Source organism: Athene noctua, chromosome 19 (genome assembly GCF_965140245.1).
Source record: "Athene noctua chromosome 19, bAthNoc1.hap1.1, whole genome shotgun sequence".
In the NCBI taxonomy this organism is placed as follows: Eukaryota; Metazoa; Chordata; class Aves; order Strigiformes; family Strigidae; genus Athene; species Athene noctua.
The window spans coordinates 9,671,767-9,686,211 of NC_134055.1; the positions used below are offsets into that span (position 1 = coordinate 9,671,767).

At 50.9% G+C, this 14,445-nt stretch overlaps 1 protein-coding gene across 4 annotated transcripts in view; it reads left to right on the forward strand.

The window, feature by feature from the left end:
* The window catches only part of CLIP2 (CAP-Gly domain containing linker protein 2), an 81,299-nt gene extending 71,339 nt beyond the window's left edge, over positions 1 to 9,960 (forward strand). For 3 of the 4 annotated variants that reach the window (XM_074923256.1, XM_074923255.1, XM_074923258.1), the window contains 3 exons: positions 298 to 483; positions 3,894 to 3,956; positions 4,582 to 9,959. In XM_074923256.1, the coding sequence (XP_074779357.1) occupies positions 298 to 483; positions 3,894 to 3,956; positions 4,582 to 4,593 (261 nt within the window). In that variant the 3' untranslated portion in view covers positions 4,594 to 9,959. Of the gene's footprint in view, positions 1 to 297; positions 484 to 3,893; positions 3,957 to 4,581 lie in introns of all 4 variants that reach the window. The other variant, XM_074923257.1, reaches the window with a different exon arrangement.
* Positions 9,961 to 14,445: the final 4,485 nt, after the last annotated feature.

Genomic DNA, 14,445 nt, shown 5'->3' on the forward strand with positions numbered 1-14,445 from the left:
ACGTTGTTGTACACATTCTCTGATCTAGGAATAAGTAGTGTCCTCTAAATCCTGTGTGCTTCAGTGTCCCCCAGTGGTTGAAATGTGAATAATTTATTTGAACTCTGCTGGGAACAAATTGGAGCTGCTGTTGATTGCACTTGATATGATTGCCTTCAGAGTTGTGCTCTGACTCCACCTGCTGTTGATATCAAAACGTAGTTACAACAGTGAGTTGCTGTGGATTTCTACTTCACTTAGTTTCTGTAGTTACTGCCTTTAAACTAACGTGTTCCTATTTTTCCTTTGCTGTGTAAGGACAAGGAAAAATCAGTAACGGATCAGCGGCGATATTCCCTGATCGACCCCTCGTCAGAGTCGGAAGTGATCCGGCTGCAGCACCGGCTGGTCAGCACGGAGGATGTGCTGCGCAACGCGCTGGAGCAGGGCCACCAGATGGAGAAGCTCATGGAAGCGATGAGGCTCTCCTCTGAGAAAACACAGGTATCAACAATCAGTTCCCAGGTCACTCAGCCCCCAGTGGTCATTTGTGGTGAGCAACCTCCTGGGACCTTGCCCTGTGCTGTGGCTGTAGGGGGGGTAATGCAGTCAGCTGGGTCCCTTTCTCTCTGCTGGAAACAGCCTGGCAAGACTTTGTTCTGTCAGATGTAGCTTAAAGCTAAGAAAAGCCTTGCTAGCTGGTAATTACAGATCCTTTTGTGCTCTGCAAGAATGGTTGCTAAATGTGGTGTTTTGGGGAAGGTTGCAGTGTGAGTAACTGTTCTTTGTGTGCAGTGATGTGTGGCTGCATATCCTTGCAGTACAGGTACTTTGTAATACAAAAACTGAGAGTTTATGCCATCCCTTTTGTTTGAGAGGTTTATTTCCTTGCAGTCCTTAAGCAGAAACTTGGGAGGTGACTTTGGGAAAACATTTTCCATTTCTCCTACCAGGTCCTGGAGGCATCTGTATCCAATCTGGGTTTGCTAATGGACCATGAATGTTCCCGTTCCATTTACTGTCTTCCCTTCCCAACTTCCTCTGGTCTCCATTTGTTTCTTCTGACAAAAGCAAAACTGCTTCTCTTGTTTGTCTTGCATCCTTCTTTGTTAACTGAAGGCTGTAAATAACTTGACTCTCCACATTTGGCTTGTTCCATCTCATACCTGTGGTGTTTAAGCCCTGACTGATTCCTCCTGCAGAGTGACCCTTGTGCCAAGCTTTGTGCTTCACATCCTTTATTGCTATTCTAGCTGTATTTTCTCTTGTGTTTGCAACTACGTTTGTGGGTTTCAGTGCCCAGATGCACCAGTGCTCCATTCATACTTGCTCATTTAAATTCTTAGCTGAAAAATTTATTTCTCTTGCAATAATGAGCTACAATTCACATTCAAGCAGACTCCTTAGGATAGTACAGAACAAGCCACTAGACACAGAGAATGGGCAGAGAGCTTGTTTTCCCTGATGCAGATCTGTTGTGGTAGGTAATCTGGGGGGTATCAAGTCTTCGCCTCCCGTGACACTGTCTTCTGCATTTTGCAGATACACCAAATTGCTGTTTGCATTGCAGTAGTCTTGCAGGGAGGCAGTCAGGAGGAGGGTGCACAGTAAAAATTGCAGCCCTGAAAGCTTTGCTGGCTCAGCTGAGCATCTGTGTGTTGCAGGCAAGTCTCATTATATCCCGCAGTGCAGCGGCAGCAGCCGTCTGCCAGCACCAGACAGGGCAGCTGTAGTCGAGATGACAAGTTTGTGGCAGTCCAAGACACACTATAATCCTGTCAGTACCTCCAGAGTGACTTTAGCTTCTACTGTAATTGCTACGTGTCAAATGAAAATGCATCATGACAACCTTATCTGTTAAAAGCAATGGGAGGGGTGGGGAAAGTTATTCTCCATTTGCCTTAGTGCTAAGCCCCTTGAGAAAAGGAAATCTTCCCTTTCACATTCCTGTCTCCAGAGGTGGTGCAGGTGGTTGTTATTTCTTCCCCAACCGTAGAAAATAACTAATCTTACATAAAGTGAGTTGGAATGGACCTTATGAGGTCAGCTAATCTATCCCTGGTATTACTTCGTTTCTTAAGCATGAAAGCATCATAGAGATACGACAAGATAGTCTTATGCCTTCAACTACAAACCGTGGTGCTGAGAGACAGAGGGAGGATTATTGTGGGAAGCTAGGCTTCAAACTTCTATTGATGTCAGATTTTCAAGTGCCTAGTTACAAGGAAGGCTGGATCAAAGCTCCCTAGCTTTGGTGTGGTATCTGTTCATCCTTCCCCTTGTGAAGGGGAGTTGTTAACCGGGGCTTTCAGGCTGAGCCTGAGGACATTGCTGGCCTAAAGAGACCTTGGTGCAATAGTCAGGGAAGTGATGGTTCTTCCCCAGAAGCCCCCTTCCTGCTGTGACCCATTCTGCACTACCTTCTGACCTCCCATCTCCTCTCTGACAGCTGCAGCTGTTGCCCAGGATCTGCCTTGGCATCGCGCTCCCTTTGTCTGTAAAGCCTTCACTTTGCAGCACGCTCGAGAAGGAAATCTCCAATTGCCACAAGCTGCTGCTTAGTCAGCCCCCATGCTCTGCAGCCCTTGGGGTGCGTGGCTGGCCTTGCTGTTGGACAAGGAGATGCAGGAGTGGGGGGACTGTGATGGCACTGTGTCTTCATCTCATCATTGCGTAATTGCTGCCTTGCTCTTTCTGTGCCTGCAGCTGCAGAGTATTTCTCCTGTAATAGAGGAAGAGGATCTTTGCCTTCTCCATGTCTTGGGAGACCCTGATCTCACAGCTTTGCAGGAAATGACAAGGATTTGCCACTCAGGCCTTTTCTTGGAGAATTTGCACTGATTGCTCTGGGAGCTTTGTTATTTAATTTCAAGTGAATTGCACCACTTTGTTCATTATCATGACCACATACTAAGACCAAATTTCAAACCTAATTCCTGGTATCTGGTAGCTGCTTAGTGCTCAGACTGGGTGTGCTGCAGCCAGGGCAGGATATATTGCCTCACGCAAGGTCTGAACTGCCTATTTTTGTGGGTGCAGACCCCAAGGATGTGTCGCTACAGCAGCACTATTCTTGCCATCCATCCAGGTGGGATTTGCTGCCTGGCAAACAAGTCAGGCTCTCAAAGCAGAGTTCGGTGGGGTTTTTTTTCCTTCCCAAACTAAACCTCTGTCCTGTAGGGTTGATTATGCACCTTTCATGGTCATGGTAAGAATGGAAGCTGGGTAGCAGGGTTCCTCTAATGATGACTTTTAAACCTTGCAGTTTTGTCTCCCCATAATATCTGTTTTTGCTGCCATCAGCAATTCACCAACAACTGTGAATCTAATTATCAAGACCCGTCTTGACATCTGGCATACTGTGACTTCAGGCTGCAGCTTTCTTCTGTAGTCTGTGCTAGTTGTATTGTCATTTTGAAGCTGAAGGGCTCTATATTATCCCTGCTAAAGAAACATTATAAATGTTTAAAAGTTCTTGTGCTTTCTAAAGATAGAACAGCCTGTCCTGGCTACCAGACTTGTCCCCAGAGACAGGAAATGGGGAATGGCAAATGTCCTTTTCACTGCTGGGATGTTCACTGGGCCGTGTTTTGTAGCTAACGCTGCCCTTGGCTGAAGGTTTGTTTATCAGGATTTAAGAGTCTGAAGCGAAGAGTGGGTCTGTGTCCTTAAGGAGCTCTGGGGATGTTTTGAGGCTGGGAAGGATGCAATCTGGCATGTGGGTATTGGGCTGGGGTGCAGAGGGCAGGAAGCTTCTTGCCAAAAGTGGGGTGGGATTTTTGCATTCTCCTTTCCTGGTGTGGAGAGGGCTGCTAAGGAAGGAGATGGCAGTCCTGCCAGACTTCAGCACTTGGAGACTACTGGTTTTGTCTACGTGTCCCTCTCCAGTAAGTATCATCCATTCTCCATTGCAGACTGTTGGAAATTCTGGGTCTGCTAACGGGATTCACCAGCAGGATAAATCCCACAAGCAAGAGGTAAGTTAAGTAGAATGTTGTTCAAAACAGTGACTACTTCATTTGATTTCTTGCTTCCTGTGCTGGGAACAGCTCTTGGATGGAGGCAGTTCTGCCAGCAAAACTTGACTGTGTCACTCCCACAGCGAAAGCCAAGGGACTTTGCACAATTCCAGTTCCCAAGCATGGTGGGAACTTCACCTTACCATTAGAACACTTGAAGCCATCAGGAAGGTGCCAGTGAGATGCACATGGAGGTGCAATGAGTGCTTGCTCTGGGAGAAGCAGCGGGAAGGGAATTTCCCCTCAGTGCCTGTATGACTTTTCCTGGCAGCCCCAGCCAGAACTTGCTCGGTCTCAGATCTCAGCTCTCCCTTTTACATGGGTGGTGTGTGTGGGATGTGCTGTCCTGGTCTCTTATGGTTTTCGTAATGTGGGGCAAGACCTGTAGCCTCAGGCTTCCTCTCCTCACAGGCAGGATGGAAGAGGCAGTCAGAGGAAGAGGCAGTGTGACTTAATGGGAAGAGAGGGGGGGTCAGGATGTGGCAGGGCTGGTGTCATTCCACTCCGTGCCTCGGTCTCCTTTTCTATAAAAAGACCTCTGTACTTGCCCTCGTTTTGCCTGACAAGGTCCCTTTTCTTCCAGGAGAAGCTCTGATAGAGAAGAGGTGAAGAGGATCATTTTGCATCAGTATCAGCTCCTGTGCACAGTCAGGAAAAATAATACTACATCTGGCTTTAGCACCTCCAAAAGACCAGACACAGTATTTTCACTTTAAAGCAGGACAATGTTTATAATATACTAACTGATGTAATCAGGACAATCCTGGAGTCCAGTTTTCCAAGACAGCCATTGTTCCAGGAGGGAGCAGAAAGGTCTCTCTGGGTTTGGTTTCTTACTTGTATTGGTTTTGACTGTGGAATTTGTATTGCTTGAGCTGCTCTTGTCCCACCAGCTGACATGATCTGGACAACAGCCACCCCGACTGGTGGCTGAAGTGTCAGCAAGTCCCAGTAACTCACAGGAGCTCTAGAGGGATTTGCTTGTGGTGTTCAACTCCAAAGCATGTGCCCAGAGGCTGCATTTCCCACGTGAGCTGTCCCTCCCCTTCCACCCACCCTGGTGTCTGGAAGACCTGCACAAGCGAGTGAAATCTTCTGAGCTGACTGTTCACGCTGGCATGTGTAGTCTGAGGAAGGCAGGGCGTGGGGACGTGTTTCCCTCCTCACCTTGTAGAAGACATCGTTGTTCTAGAGCACGGAGGCTGCACTTAGTATTGTGTCATAGCATGTTGTGGGAAATAATCTGATTTCAGAGGGCTATTTATTCTGTTTCTCACCCACTGCTGTCTGGGGAAGGAGCTGTGGTGGCTCTGAGTTTGGGGACAGCTACGCTTGGTGCAGAGGGATTGCTGAGCAGGCCTGCTGGTGCCCTGGGCCACATCCAGGCTGCCCGGCCTGGTCCCCCTCACTTGTGTGTGTTTTATGGGGTCTTTTTGGAGCATAGGACTCCACAGGCAGCTGGATCTCGGCATCGCTGGCCTGAGAGCTCTATCCTGGCTGCAGTTAGTGTGGGACAGATGCCTTGAGGAGATGGTTCTCTCCTTGCCTGTTTAATTTAACAGCTAATTGGGGATTGCCTGGCCATTCTGCAGAGCTATCCTTGGCCCTTTAGTATGATGCCCACCACCTACTACCAGGAATGAGGAGGCGAAGGTGCTACTGTGAGCATTCCTGCAGTAGTGGCTGTCTGTATTTGAGGGGTACAGCAATCCTCTGTGTGTGACCTGAGCACGAGCATTTGGAGCAGAGTCCAAGACTGGAGCCCACACAGCTCTTGTGTCCGTACACAGCAGGGCAGGCCCAGGCAAAAGGTCTTATTCCTCCTTCTGAAGGCTTTACTCTTCTCTTTAACTTTGCACCACAGCTCCCAAGGTACATTAGGGTGGAGGAAGGGGACAGTAAGCTCTTAAAGATGTCAGAGTCCAGTTCAGATTTACTGTTCAGTACCACAGGGAAGAGTCACAGCAATATTTTACCCAGCTTCCCCTAGTTAGTGCCTGACTCCAGTCTTCAGAAGCTCTTGTGTTACGATGGGGCATCTGTGAAAGAGGGTAAGACAGAAGAGACCACAGAGAGGAGATGTGAGCCAGGCCACAGCAGATGAACATCACAGCATGTCAGCTGCACTCCTTTTTGCCCTGCTTTCCTACAAACTTGTGTTAGTTTTTCATAATGGGTTTCCAGAGTCCTACTTCCTTGAAGAATGGGCAGTCAGAAGCAACCTGGGAAAGGCTTGGGCTTTGCGGCTGTAATTCTGCCATGAGGAGGATGTTGCTGAATCTGGGCTATGATATAATACTGGACCCTGCTCACTTGATGCAGGATTGGTATTCTCCCTCTGTTCAAAGGGAGGAAGAGGGAGGAAGGTGACGTCAGGGGAGTAAATCAGGTCAGAAAACAGAGCTTAAATCTGGTGCATGGCAGGGGGAGCCAGAGCTTGGGGTCTAACTGGCTAGAGATAATTCAAGTGGGATCCATCCTGTCTTGCAGAAGTTTTTTCAGCTCTTACTAATCACCAGAAAGATTGCCACATCTCTGCCTAGCTCTGGGGCTTTCCCAAGGGATCATAGGAGTGGTCTCCAGAATCCTCCTAGTTGATGTATTCATCTCCTAAGTGATTTAGGAGAGTCCCAGAGGGAGTGTTCGTTGTTACAGCCTGTGAAAGTGATACCTCACTGGGAGCTGCTATTTTTAAGAATTTAGGGCTGGTGTTTCCCATCGCTCTCCTGTTGTCTGGATGGTCTATGAAGTCACTCCTGCAGCTGCTACTGCCTTGAGTGGAGCTGTCAGAGATCTGCTTGCAGTGCCGCCTGTCTCCAGGCCCAGGGCTTCATGGGCACCTCCAGGTGGGAGAGCCCATTCTGGTTTGTAACTTATTTTCCCTGATAGGTCTTCTAGTGACTTGTGGCCTTTGTCTACAGAGAAAAGATGTGTGCATTTTCTGCCTGCCTTGATGAACCTCTGGCTCTGCACAGGGCAGGATCCCCTAGGAATGGTTATGGGGACCTTGTATTTGGTTCTGTTAATCAGATCTGAAGTTGTCAGATGGCAGTGGTTCAGGCTGGAGGAGTCTCTCCTCCTGTCTCCTCCCAGGGACCATCCCCTGTGAGCGGCTCAGACCTGTGACTCTTCCTGGTCAGTTCTGGTGGCGGTGCAGAACAGCAGCACATAGGCCAGAGCAGGTTTAAAGTCAGTGCTGATGGTCTCCTCTGGCTGTAAATAGCTGTGCTGGTCCCTAAGGATCAGCCAGGAGCTGGCAGCACTTGGCTTTCTGCAGAGGCTCTGTGGTCTCTGTGTTGCAGGACTCTACCGAAATGGGTGGCAGAGCAAAGCCAGGCCCCTGTGTCCCCACCTGCTTTTGGGTGCAGGTCCATGGGAGCTGCTCCCCAAACAGGACTGACTACAGTGCCAGCAGATGTGCTGTCACACACTGTCAGGGTTTCAGCTCAACCCTCTGAAGTGGCCGGGAGGGGGTTTGGACACCAGCCACATCCTCACTCTCCAAAACTGGCACAGGCTTCCCAAGGGCACCTGCCTCTGGCTGCCCTTCTGAGGTTGTAAGAGACCAAACTAGGGACAAACTTGGAAAGGACAAGGAGGAGATTCCCCAGCCCCTCTATTTATTTGTAAGTTTAAGTGCTATTTTTGCCTTTGTGGTGGTGTATAAAGTACTTCACGATATTTGGTCTTACTGGCTTGGTTCTTCGGGGGACATTTTCAAGGGCATTGGAGCACTGATGCACCCATCTCCTGTTGTTGGTCAGGGGCTGGTTCCTGTTTGTGCCTTCACTCCCCCTTTGGCTTCATCCTTGCTCGATCCCTGAGAGCTGGTCTGGGGGGGGCTGTGTCCTTACCAGCCCCTCTCCCAGCTCCTGCGTGCCATGCTGGCTTTGCCTCTGGAGCCGAGTCCCGAGCATCGTGCCTCAGAGCACCAGGGTGGGGAGCAGGAGCTCACGTGCTGCTGGAGCCCCCGGGGCCCAGGGCAGGACTGGCAGCCTGCCCGTGAGGCCAGCCCCCCCCGGCCAGCTGCGCTACCCCAGTGGTGGGCGATGCTGTTCTGCTGACAGCCGAGACGTTACACAGTGAAAAAAGTCTTTGGAATAGAGACTGCTCCATGTTTAGTGATTTCTGACCCTCTAGACCAAAGGGAAAGGAATCGGATGTGGTTGGTGATTTCAGCTTTATCCTTCCTGCGGCGTCCAGAGAGCTGGAGCCAGGGGCAGCACCGTGCCGGTGCCGCGATACCAGCCCAGGCTTTACAGCTCTCGCCTCTCCCCAGCCACCAGCAGTTCCTCTGGCTTGCAGTAGGAGATGCATGAGGGTTTCATTAAAACGAAACGATGCAAATGACACTATAAAAGTCTTAACAAAAATTCCCATACTCCGTTGTTCGGCAGCTTTAGCAGCTCAACACTATCTTGTAGGGAGTTATTAATACACTAAGATCCTATAGGCCTCATGTAAGTTACCAGAATAAAGATGATACTAGATGTATAAATGGATGATAACCTTTTACCCGTACAGTATGTATTACAATTTTGTAGCTTAGTCATTTTTTGGCTATCAGATTTTGTTAGTATGATATAAAAAAAAGTTTGACGGCTAATGTCTATTTTGTTATTTGATTCATTTTATTTCTTCTTCTGTACAAAAGCTGTACAAATCTCAGTCTGTGTAACTACTACAGATATGTATTCATGTACCATCCACCCGTGTCCTGGCTTGCTGGTGTGGTGAGCTTGTTACTAAACAATAAAATCTGTGGCTGCAGTCGGGCACCCTGGGGCTGCTGGGGTGTGTTAAGGGTGTTTTGAAGTCCTTAAGTCCTGATGGAAGTTGCTGGGGGGGGGCTTTAGCAAGTCCCTCTCGCCCTGAGCCCCAGCAGGGACCTGGAGCCATCAGCGTTTGGGCAAACACCCCCGAGGCCACAGACCCCTGACCTGGGATGCACCAGGAGCCAGCACCCCGTGTTCCCTCTTCTGCACCCCATGCTGGGGGCAAGGACCAAACATGGGCTGCCTCCTCCCTGCCTGCTGCTGTCGGGTATCTCCTGAGCTGCACAGTGGTGGTGCTATTTATTAATCCATTATTATTTTCCCTGTGTTAATCTCTCCTGTCCCTCTCTGGCACATCCCCGATGCGCTGAGGAGTGTTGCAGTGTGCTGTGCTAGATCCACCTCACCTCAACACTGGCACCTACTCCTCTGAGTGGTGCCACCTTGATTTTGCCGGGGCAGAGATGGTGTTTGGGTCATCCTCATCCCTTCCACCTCACTTACTGCAGCCCTTTAGAGCACAGGGACAGGGAGGTTGCTGTGGGTCGGTCCCAGGAGGGAGCTGCAGTTGCTGCCAAGGTCGATGCCAGCCCCACATGTGGGTCCGGGTAAGCCACACTGCTCCCCAGTCCAGCATCCTGCCCCTCTTCCTCCATCTTTCCACCACATGGATCCTCAGCATCCTGGGGTTACGCTGTCCCCCATGGGGCAGGGATGGGGGAATTTACTCCAGGGCTTGCTGCTTTTTTCACGGTACAGCATCAAGGTACGTTGGGAATTTCCTTGACTGGCCCTGGCCTGTGCTCTGGCTCCGCAGCACCCCGTACAGCAATGAAACATCCCCTTTCCCACCGTGTTTTCCTGCATCCATGGCCTGTAGATCCTTTACAGAAAGGGAGGGGTTTCCCAGCATTGCCGGATACAGGAAAAAAACGGAATGTTTTTTTTTTCTTTCCTCGCTGCTGCTTTTCCTGGACTTAAAACAAAATTGTCCAGGGATTACCTGAAAGTTTTAAACTCCTTCCAAACAACTGGTGAGGTTTGCAGATGGTGGGGTTGATTCCAGAGTGAGGCCCCAAGAAAATTACAGGTGACTGACAATAGCACCATGACAACTGGCCATGAAGCCTTATTCCAGAGCTGTAACATGGTTTGTACAGTGTGGTCTATGATATCTTTTTTTTTTTTTTTTTTTTTTTTTTTTAAGGTGTTTAAGAGATGCTGTCAAAACCAAGTAACGTGAGACTTTCTGTTTCTTCACCAGCTCCCTGGCCCTGTGCACTGCAGGGTCTCAGGACAGGCAAGAACGGCGGATCCCTGGGCCGCTGTGCTTCTTATTTCTAGAGCCAGTGCTGGTGGCATCTGCTGCTGCTGGGTGCTTCACTGTCCTCCAGTGGCTGGAAGGAGAATAATTTATTTGAATTTGGAAGAAATGTCCAGGCCCAGGAAGATCCATCTGGGCTCAGCCCAGCAGCGGTGCCGGGCAGGGAGCTGCTGAAGCTGTTACTGTCCCTGCACTTCGCTTTCGAAGGCGGCTGCTGCTCGCTCACATCAGGTCCTAAATGCTGGAGGGTGGGATCTGCTCCCATCCAGCCATGGTGTGGGGAGCGGGCTGGTGGCTCCCGTGTGTGATCCCGCTGTCGTGGCTTGGCCCTGGCCTCAAATAGCTGCCTGGAGGAGGTTTGTGACCATCCCTCGATCAGTCCCCTGTTTGCTGCCGAGGCTGCCAGTGAGGGGGACGAGTGCGCCGGTGGGAACGAGTTGTCCCCACGCTGGCTGTGAGGTCACCAAACAAGTTCCCTTTTGCAGCTCACGCTCCTGGAGGGAGACGCACCTGGGAAAAGACAGGGTTTGGGGACAGGAGGCTTTATCCAATACAGCTGGCAGAAGAGTAAGGTTTCCATCAAGCCAGCCCTTCCCTGGGCTCTGGGCAGGGGCTGGGTGCCCCAGGCGGGAGACAAAGGCCATGAGCACCATGTCCCTGCCCAGGGCAGATGACTCCAGCTCCATCTTTTACATAGTTCCACTATATAATTCATTAATGTGCATATTTACAATCAAGTGCCCAAGCGCCGGTATCTCATGGAGATAACACTGTAGCACATGCCTTTGTTTGCAGACATCACATTTCGGTGCCGTTAATCGTACGGTAAGGATTAATAAAACATGAAGTTTAAAGATGCCTAAATCACAGTGGGGGAGCTGGTAATCTCTGCCAACGATAATATTTGCACTTTATTTTCATCCTAGCATCCAGCCAAGGAGCAGAGCCTGGGCCAGGGAGCAATACCGCTGCATGAAAATGGGGGAGGATGGCACTGGGATCCCGATCTGCTCCTTGGGCATCATGGGTGGCTCAGAAGAGGTGACGGGTGGGACATCCCTCCTCATCTGTGTTAGTGGCCTCCTTCCCCTGGCATGCTGTGCTCGTGGCCAGGGTTGGACAGGTGCTTCGGGGATGGGTTTAATCCAGTGGTAAGGTAGGGATGTGACAAGAAGTGGCCTCTCTGCGTGGGGACACGGGCAGAGGGGACATCTCTGCATCAATGGGGCTGCCCTGCTCTAACCACACACCCTGCGGCCACCCGTGGTCCATGCTGCCCCAGGACCTGCCACCCAAGGGCACGTCCCTTTGGGATGTCCCGTATGGAGGGGGAGGATGTACCAGGTCTCTGCTTGGTGCTGGAAGACCTGTGGGCCACCAGTTCTGCTTTTACTGCAGCCCCAACACCAGTGAGCCCAGCTTGAAGGGGCACCACAGCCCAGCAGCCCCAGTGCTGGGACTGGGGCTGGGAACGTGCTGCTTCCCTGACAAGGCTGTTTCCTCCCCATCTTTTTGCTGCCTAACAAGCATCCTTGTCAAAATAGCTAATTTCCTTCCAGAACAAAAAGTCACCTGAATACATTTGGAAGCTGTATTGCACTATCAGGGTAATCAGAATTTAATTTGATGCAGTCAAGGCTCTAAAAAGATGTTATCAAGGGGAACATCAAAGCTGGATTCCTGCGCTTGGAAATGCAACTGGAATGCTTAGTCCAGATTTCTCATTTTATCGGAGACTTTCAAAATATCAGTCTAAACAACAAAAAATGAATATTAAGAGTATTTGCAAATTAATGTCTTTTGTAGCTGAACAAAGGCCACTGTCTAACCTATTTCTTTTGCATGTCTGGGACAGTCTTTTATTAAATCCTGCTAATTATACAATTTTGTTGTGTCTAATCATTTCTGCACTTGCAGAAATTAAAACTGAAGCTCATTTCCCCATTTGTTGCACCACGCTGCTCTTCAGGGTCCCAATCCTGCAAAGTGAGGCTGCTCCCACTCAAGGCAGTGCAACCCCGTGGGTACAGAGATGGGGGAAGGTGGGATGGGGACCTGGGCTGCTTCTTTCTCTCCTGTGTCTGTGTTAGATCCTTGGGGCTTTGCCTTGTTCTCAGCTCTCGAGAAAGCTGAGGAAAAGCTCCAGCTGTTATCAGTGAATGTAGTTGTGTGACAGTTTCAACTTTTAAGTACAATTTCAGAAGGAAGAAAGGCAACTCCGGGCCTTTTGGGTGCCAAGAAGGTTGAAAATGTGACCAAAATGTGACCCTGGAGACAGGGTGCTCCTTTTTGGGGAGGTTTCTTTCAACCTGGGTGGGCCAGGCTGTGTTGTAGCAGCAGCTGGTGCTGGGGCAGGGGATGGTGGAGCACTTGACCATAATCACTTCAAACGCCATGATTTCTGTGCCAAGCTCAGGCTCTTTTTCTGCCTGGTGTGTGCCAAGCTGGCCAGGGTGGCGGGTGATGGCACGGCAGCCCCTGCCCAGTGCTGCAGCCATTGGCCCCTTCTCTTCCCTCAGCTCCCATTTCTGCAGAGCCCGATCCCAAACGCCCTCATCCCCCCACGCTGGGGACACGGGGCCAGACCCGTCCCCGGCTTTAGCCCTCGGAAACGTGGCAGGGGAGCTTTGGGGGAAAGGAGGTTCAGTCAACTTCGTTAGGGAAATAGCGTGGATCTTGTGTTCAAACCTTTGAAGTGTTAATTAAAAAGAATTATGCAAAGGAGTGAGGATTTGAAACATTCATTTGAATCTCAATAAGGCATCTGTATTAAAAATAGCAGTGGGATCAACGAAAGATACAGCAGTTTTGGAGCGAAACGGTCCTGGCGTCCCCGATGCTGTAGGGCAGCGGGTTTCTGCCTGCTCCCTGCCCTGCACGGGCGATGCAGAGTGTGGCACAGCAAGAGCCTGGGAAAACACTTCTTGCCTAATATTTAAAGATCTTAAAAGCCTCTTGTTTAAAAAAAGACCCAGTGGGGTCCAACGTGGCGCTTAGCTGTAGTGCATGGGGAGGGAGAGCGGGGTGCAGGGCTGGGCCCAGCCCGGGGGCAGCCGACACGGGGCACAAGGCACCTTATGCAGACAGCAGCCCCCTGGACACCCCCACAGCACAGCCCCTTCCGGGGGAAACCAGGGGGATGCGCTTCTCCAGCACAGCTCTTCATTAAAACCCCTGGCATGTCCTGGCCCTCACTCATTCCAATAAAAAGCATCCAGGGTATTAATTACCAGATCGGCAGATAATGTCGTTAAGTTTACTTTTGCACTGTGCGGACCCAACGGGAATGTCAATGCCTCCTGCCCTTGGTGTCGGGACCGCAAGGGCATGAGCGGGTGGGCGGGTGGGCACCCTGACCGGCGCTGGGTGGGCTGTGCCGGGCCGGCAGCGCTGCGGGGGCACCAGCACCGAGACCTCACGTCTGCAGAGAACCGATGCTCTCGGTTCATTCCCAGCATGGGACCGGGTGGACTGCGAGTGGGGAGGACCCCTTATGGGGATGGCTTTGCTGGGCGGTGAGCCTGGGGGTTGCAATCCAGGGCCAAAAGCAGCCTGGGCAAGGGACAGGAGCTTTGCTGGAGCTGCAGCCTCACGGGGAAGGTGTTGACGGGCAAAGCTGGAGGCTTGCTGTGAAATTACATGGGGATTTCAAAGGCTGGGGCTGTGACCTCAGCTGTGGGTCCAAAACGCGGTGTGGGGATGACCCCAGTGCCTGCCTCCCCATGAAAGGGAGTGAGATTCTCATGGGTGGGGCCTCACCAGTCCCATTTGGATGCCTGAAGTCTGCAGAGGGGACCCCAGGACCAAGGGCTGGGCTGTTGGATCCCCTAGCGATGCTGCCGGTATCTGCAACAGCCCTCCTGCCTGTGCGGGTGTGTGAAGGATTCCCCATCCCTTGCACAGAGGAGCAAAATCCAACCAACATCAGCTTAGGAAAGGGCCTTTCCTCCTGCCAGGTGACGTGGAGTGGGGAAGGACAGAGCAAGCTGAAAATGGAAATCTCCCCGCTTTGCTCCCCAGGATGCTGTCCAGAGGCTCCGGCTTGGGAGCACCTGGCCTGGCTCTCCTTAGCATGGAAATAATTCAAGGGATGCAGGCAAGACAGCTGGAAAAGTATTTTATCTGTTGCGCCGGAGCAAACTCTTTTTGCAGCGCAGCGTTCGAAGGACGGCACAACTGCAGGCAGCTGGCACCACGGATAGATGTGTTAAACGCAGATAGGCAGAGTAAATATTCACTGTAAGCATCGTTATGCCCCAGCAGGCAGGGAATGTGAGGGGGGTGGGGGGGGTGTTTTTTGATCTTTCTACAAATATGTTTGGGACCAATAGATATCAGCTCAGGTTTG